Consider the following 7226-nt stretch of genomic DNA (forward strand, 5'->3'; position numbering starts at 1 on the left):
CTAGATGTCATCTTTCTTATTAACGTTTTCCTTTGTCGTGGCTGAGCTGAAGAAAATAATACGATGCATAGAGCATCCACCCTTTCGTGCCCTAAGTTGTGGAGACGGGTGAAATTGCTCGATTTTGAAAGGCATGTGCTTCTCTTAGCGGGGTGAGAAGCCACAAATAAATGGACTTGCTATTGTCAGAAGTGTAAAGGCTGCCGGTGGGATCGAATCATACAAAATCCATAGTTTAGGGTGTCAGATATCAGCTTTTGAATGAACTTAAGCTTTTGCTAAACAACCACAACCGTAGTAAAGTAGAAAGGGGAGACGCCGCATCCCTACTCAATTTGTACGGTTACATGATGAATTTTGTGTGCTTTTTCACAGTAATGCCTAATCCTGTTGAGTAAATCAGTGGAACCGATCCCAGGCTCAGCAACTACATGACAAGAAAGAACATTTTTCCCAACAGTAATGGCCCAGATGTGCAAGTCGCGGATGTCTTCCACTCCCTTCATACCCTTGAGGTCACTTTCCAGCTTCGTGATATTGATCTCACTTGGTGTCCTCTCCATCAGAATGCTGTAAATGTTACTGAGCGTTGGCACTGTAGTTCCCAGAGATATAACACAGAATATTAGAGTACAAATCAGGTCAACCACTAACCAATCTGGTTTAGCCCATATTACAGCTCCAGCAATCATCACCCCGACAGATTGGATCAGATCAGCCATGACATGCAGATAGGCCCCCTGCAAATTTATGTTCAGTACATTTCTTTTTCTAGGACTACTCGAGACTAGACTAAGCTCCTTTTCATCAGTCATGTTATTATGCAGCTCCTCCTTTCCATGATCATGATTTAAGTCTCCACAGCTATGGTGGTGGTGGTGGTGACTGTGATCATGACCAAGCCATAAAACCATAATTAAGTTAAGAGAAAATCCAAGTGCTGCAATTGAAAGCATGAGCATGCCATTCACCCTGGCCTTTCTGTAAAAAAGTCTCCCCACAGCTTCATACATCAAAAAGCCAGATATTAGCCAGATTAACTGAACAGAAAAAAGAGCACCCAGAACCTCAAGCCGATTGTATCCAAAAGACTGTTGTGGTGTTGCCTCCCAACCTGATGCCCACACCGCAAATAGAGAGATAGAGAATCCAGCAGTATCCGAAAGCAAATGCGCAGCATCACTGATAATAGCAAGGCTGTTGGCTTTCAAGCCACCAACAGCTTCTACAAGCATAACCATAGCATAGAAAACTATGAGTCCACAAAGTTTCTTTGCCGACTTTGATGACTCTTCGGATGCCTGAAGGCTATGTTCTCGTTTGGAAAAAGGGCAAAGAGAACTGCAAGATGACTCAGTTGCTACGGGAAGAAGATCAATTTTTTCAGAGGCAACCGTTATCTCTATCTCCTGCATGGAACTTGCTTCTAGGACAGGATTTTTTTCGTGTTCCATTTGCTTCAACAACCTGGTCATTTACTCCGGAAAACGAATCCAACAGGAGTCATTAGAACCTAGCGCTTATATATCAGCATCATCTGTTTAGTCATTGAGAGCCAATTTTCATACATTAGACTGAGTTTACGCAAAATTAAATCAGTGATGGATGGCGGAATGTGGACAAGTTTGACCACGTCAACTTGGCGACGCGGGGTAAAAATGTTTAAATTAAGGTGGATAGGTTACCGACGGGGTTGACAATTTCAGATAGAACGAACGAGAAGGCAGCTAACAGCAACACAAAAAATTTGTTGTTGAATCATGGCTGTGAAGTTCGAAGCGACATGGTAATCGGCTAAAATCATTTCAGCAGGGAAAAAGAGAAGTAATCAGAACTGACAAAATTAAAAATTATGATATGTTTATCTGGTTTTAGTTGCGTCTGGAAAATATTCGTAGGCCGTACACTGATATAAGAGACCCGCGTGATCAGCCTGATAAGAACTGAAAAGGGTAACTAGAGTTTTGTCCTTATCTAACCAACTAAAAAAGAATGAAAGTTCTAGGATAATAATAAGAAGGGGGGAAAAGGGAATGTGTAGACTAACGAAGACAAAGAAGAAATCCTAACAAAAGGGGGAAAAAAAAGGAAAATTGTTCCGAGGTCCTAACAAGATCAAGAGAGTAATGTGAAGACTAACGAAGACAAAGAAGAAATCGAACAAATTAGTTGGCATGGAAGAAGGTACCTGAAGATGAGAGCAAGAGAAAGAATTAGCTGATGTCACGAGCAGGAAATGGGGGATTAGGGTTTGGGAAAACGGAGTGTCGATCTCGCGAGAGTGAAAGAGCGACGACCCCATAATCGCGGACGTAAATAGCTGAGACATTATCTCGGACTCGAGAAGAGGGACAGGCCGGCAGCGCAGAAAACGTTGCTAAAAATAGCAAATTAAGCAAAAATATAAATAAATATAAAGAAAAAAAGGCTCTCATAGATCTCAGAAAAAATTCACCTGCAGATCATGGAGTGCCTGGAATTCCCTTGGCTAAGGCAATTATTGCGATATATCACTACTTGGTTTATAGATATGTAATGTAATCTTCAACAAATTAGTGAATAATATCGCTGCCAAAAGTATGACCTAAAAGATAAATAAAAAAAAAAGAAAAACCCAAGAAGATCAGGTCTTTTTATGATTATCATGAGTCATAAGAGAGTTATGGTGAGGAGATTAAATTACTTACCAACAATAACAATTCTTATCCACAATAAGTGTTAGTTCCTTTTATCATATCTTGATCTTTTCATGTTATATTAACAATCAATATATCATAAGTGAATGGAATACATATATTCAATATGTCGATGCCTTTTTTTTTTAAAAAAATGTAAGATACTATATATGTATAAATATTTATAGAAATTAATTATTAGATTGATATTATACTCTTTATATTTAAAAAAAAAATCAATCATACAACTGCAATCCAAACAATCCAAAATGTGAGTGTGATTATAAGTTATTTTATTGAGCACCAACAAAAAAAAAAAATACATAACCATATTTTTAACATGATCAATCCCTTATTACTTATTTCTCAGTGTTGGCTAGTAGGAACAGTGATAGACTAGTAGTCTCCTCTCCCGAATGTTCATGTATAAAAAGGAACAACTTTGCCAATAACCATTTAGTTCAATGGTATTAACTCTCTTTTCAAAGTAAGGAACTTTAAATTCTATTCCAAGTGACCCTATATGTGAGGGATTTAAAAAAGAATTTGGTGAAAGTGTATGTGGGTACATGTAGGCATTGCATGCTGCATGTCAAGTATATGAGTGTTGCATGTATGTCCCCTTTCAAACCTATTATGTTTGATTTAGAGAGAGAGAGAGAGAGAGAGAGAGAGAATAGCTCTTATGTTTGATTTATCAAAACATTTGTTTAGCACTCCAAAACATTCAATACCATTAAAAAAAACTAATGCATTTTCTATAATGTCTCACGTTTTAGTAACTCCTTGGTAAAAATTTATAATTATAGTGAAAGGTAATCTGAAAGAGTAAACTATTATAGCAATGAGAATTTAAACATCATAATAATTTTGAATACTGTATTTTATCCAGGCATTTTTTAAATTCAGTCAAAAATATAAAAATACAAAAAATAAGATTTAATTCTTTTTAGGATTATATTTTTAAAATAAAAAATTAATTAATAGGATTTGATTTTATTTTAGCCTAGGTAATCTTCTGTTAACTAAGATTCTATTTTGTTTAATTAGTTAAAACAATTAGTTTAAAAAAATTAAAAATTTTAAAAAATATTTTATCTTAAATTTTATCAATTAAGAAAATTTAGGATTAAGAAAATATTTTTTTTAGATGATCTTTCGTTTTAAAAAAATAAAAGAATAAATCAAAATTTAAAAATGGTAGTTAAAACAAACCTAACAAAATCCTAAAAATTAATTAAATAAAAATTTCCTTTAAATTTTAATGAAAAATTTAGGTTTGAAATAACAGATCCTTCATATTAAATATTCTCATTTTAAATTAAAGTAATATATATATATAGTATTTCATTTTTTTAAAAAAGAAAAGGGTTATAAAAAAAGAAAAAAGGCACCGAAAGATGAAGGTTTTTCAGTTCATGCTGCAAACACACGCACGCCAAAAAGAAATGCAAAGATGCACGCAGAAGAAGAAAAGAAATGCAGAGACGTACGTAGAAGAAGAGCAGAAGCACAGAAGACTAGAGAGAAAGGGAACACACAAGCTTCAGAAGTGTACTTCCCTGCTTCTACTTTTTGGAAAACGGTGAAGTTAAGGAAGAAGAAAAAGACCAGATTCGCACGTTAAAGAAGGGTGGCGTTGCAGAGGAAATCCGGTGCCATGTGAGGAAGGAGAAGCAGAATCGAGTCAGAGTCTACAGATTCACACTACCCAGGTATTTATTTATTTTCCCTTCTGGTCTTAATATAAAGAGGAGACAGAGGTGGGAGTGATTTTGGGGGAGAAGAGCAGAGTTTTGAGAGCTTTGAGAGAGAGAAAACTAAGAGAGCACAGGAGAATTTGAGGCAGAAAGAGTTGAAGGCAAGAGGATGATTGAGAGCTAGAGGAAGGAAGCAGAACATGGCAGAGGGAAAGACCAAACGTTCAATAGGGGAGAAGGAACAATTGAATATGTCCATCTCTGTTAAAAGGTTCGAAGCCAATCTTGAGTCTAATTTAATTAACATTTCAATTTTTAGACTATCTCTATATCTTATTTCATAGAGTTCATGTTGATGTTGAGATGCACAAATGGATCTGTACAGATGTTGCCTAAATATAGAAATCCCTTTGTTCTTTTTCGATCATGAATTTGAATGGATATATGAATTAGGAGGTTGAAAACACATTTCCTTTGATATTTATCAAAGTTGTTTGCTGTGGATTGATGATTGTTAGGTACATATTGCTCTGGATTTTGATGAATTATGTGTACCTGTCATTCTTGAAATTTTAGTTTTTTGGAATCAGCCATTCTTGAAATTGTTATAGCTTAAGATAAAGAGCATTTATGTGGCCATGATTTCTCTAATGAGGTTACTACTGTTATGAGTATGAAAGTCTTTGCCTTGATTCCTAGATTTACTTATCTTCATTTCTTAATTCTATTTCTTGCCTTCATGGATTTTTATGTACTGTTGTAGATATTATTTTGACCTAAAATTTTGTACCCAACCTCTCCTTAAAGTCTGGTTTGAGGCATAAAATTTTCTTGATTTTTAGATCTAGTTTTCCTTGTTAAGTATACTATGTTTTAAAGGCTGGTTGAGAAATTTTCTGTCATCCTAATAGCTCACTTTGTTGATTTTTCTCCAACTATACCTAGGTAATCCTTGCACGAAATTTTGCATAAACATTTATCTTCTTGTTTTGTTTGATGTATAAAATTTTCATGACTTTTGGAGCCCATTTGCAAGGTCAAATATGTTGGTTTTGGAACTGATCATGAAAATTTTTCCTCTATCAGTTTGTTATAGCCTGAGTAATGCGTTTTTATGTGCTGATACAGAGGTGAAATTAGTCCAAAATTTTGTATCCATGACACTCTCTAATTATTGTTTGAGACATAAAATTCTTAAAATTTTTAGATCTCATTTATCTATTCAATTACATTGGTTTCTAAGAGTTTGTCGATTAACCTCATGTTAATTTTACAACTTAATTGGTGAACTTTTTGCTTCTTGTACGAAGGCACTTTTGAGCTAAATTTTTTTTATCTATATTTCTCTACATGTACAATTTAATGTATAAAATTTACAAGATTTTTAGAGTTCCTTTGTAGAATCAAATACAATAAATTTTAGATGATAGGCAGCATAATAAGGATATTCTTGAATAACTAACATCGTAAGAGAAAATTAGAATACCTATAAAATGATCCCCTATCATGTAAATTAATAAAATTTTACAGGTATGAAGATCCAACTTGTATATATTAATACAGGTTTCAAAACCCATCATTAAAATTAACTCTTTATATATATATATATATATATATACATATATATAATTTAAATCAATAAAATATTTAAGTCTAATGAGAGATTTCAAAAATTTTTGTAGATATTTAAATTAAATATATTATCATGTGGGGTAATAAATCCTTGCAGATGATGTGATTATCACTTTGTATATATAGTAAATAAATAAATAATTTTTATAAATAAAATTATAAACGTTTTTAATAAAATTAATTAATCAAATTAAGGTATTCAACCTTTTGGTCATATGAGATTTTTGAATATTCATAGACTTCTAGAACAATCATCTTACCATAAAAGTCAATAAGACTTCGTAAGTATAGCGATTAAAATTTCTATGTTTAAAAATGTAAATTGTATAATTACACATTAAAATATATTTAAAATATATATTCCTTTATTGTGTGAGGATTTTGAATCTCCGCAGATATTTAGGATAATTATATTACCGTAAAAGTCAATAAGGCTTTGCAGGTATGATGATTAAGATTTTTTTTAAAAAAGTATATATGTATGAATGTACTAAAAAATAATGATATTATTAATATTTAAAAATTTAAGTAAATAAACTAAGTTGTTAAATTCTTTTATTGTGTGAGAATTTGGATTCTCCGCAGATATATAGAATAATTGTATTAATGAGCCAATAAAACTCTGCAAGTATAGCAGTTAAATTTTCAATTATAAAATATAAAAAAATAAAATAATAATTTAAACCTTTTACCTTTTTCTTATTCTAAAAATTTAAAAATAGAGAAAATAATTAAAATTAAATCACTTTTTGCAATTTAAAATATACACATCAAAATTTAAAAAATTATTTTATTTACAAAATGGTGAATTATTTTTAATTAATTTCTCTTCAATAAATATTTTCACTAACAATTTTTAAGCCCGAACTACGTGGACTTTGATCCTCATCACAGGGTACGTAGGCCTTAGAGTCAGATTTTGAGTCAAGTTCTCCATCGTAAGTAAATAAATATTTCTCACTTAATTCTTATTATTTTTATATCAAACACATGAATATAAAAAAAAATAATTAAAATAATTTTAAAATTATATTTATATAGCACAGCAAACTTTAGGTAACCGTTCTTATGAACGGGTGTTATAAGATGCCTAACATCTTTCTCACACTCAATCGACTCCCAAACTTATTTTCTGCTTTTGCAGACTACCCTTATCCTCCTTTAAACGGTTTTCCAAGATTTTTCTCCAAATTTTGGCGGCAACCTCCATTTCTTTAGT

At 32.3% G+C, this 7226-nt stretch overlaps 1 protein-coding gene across 3 annotated transcripts; it reads right to left on the minus strand.

Annotated features, from left to right (window-relative positions):
- Positions 1-180: 180 nt before the first annotated feature.
- LOC129313572 (metal tolerance protein B) lies at positions 181-2547 on the minus strand. Of its 3 annotated transcripts, XM_054956811.1 has the most exons (4): positions 2456-2547; positions 2189-2377; positions 655-1537; positions 181-570 (listed from the first exon to the last, which is right to left on the minus strand). In XM_054956811.1, the coding sequence occupies exons 3-4, from the start codon at positions 1473-1475 to the stop codon at positions 327-329; spliced, it is 1065 nt and encodes a 354-aa protein (XP_054812786.1). In that variant the 5' UTR covers positions 1476-1537; positions 2189-2377; positions 2456-2547; the 3' UTR covers positions 181-326. The 3 variants fall into 3 exon arrangements, with proteins under 3 accessions (XP_054812786.1, XP_054812785.1, XP_054812784.1); XM_054956810.1 differs by lacking the exon at positions 2456-2547 and having other exon boundaries at positions 181-1467; XM_054956809.1 differs by lacking the exon at positions 2456-2547 and having other exon boundaries at positions 181-1537.
- Between the last annotated feature and the right edge of the window lie 4679 nt (positions 2548-7226).

Source organism: Prosopis cineraria, unplaced genomic scaffold (assembly GCF_029017545.1).
Source record: "Prosopis cineraria cultivar Desert tree isolate PC_DT_omini unplaced genomic scaffold, ASM2901754v1 PC6, whole genome shotgun sequence".
Taxonomy (NCBI): Eukaryota; Viridiplantae; Streptophyta; class Magnoliopsida; order Fabales; family Fabaceae; genus Prosopis; species Prosopis cineraria.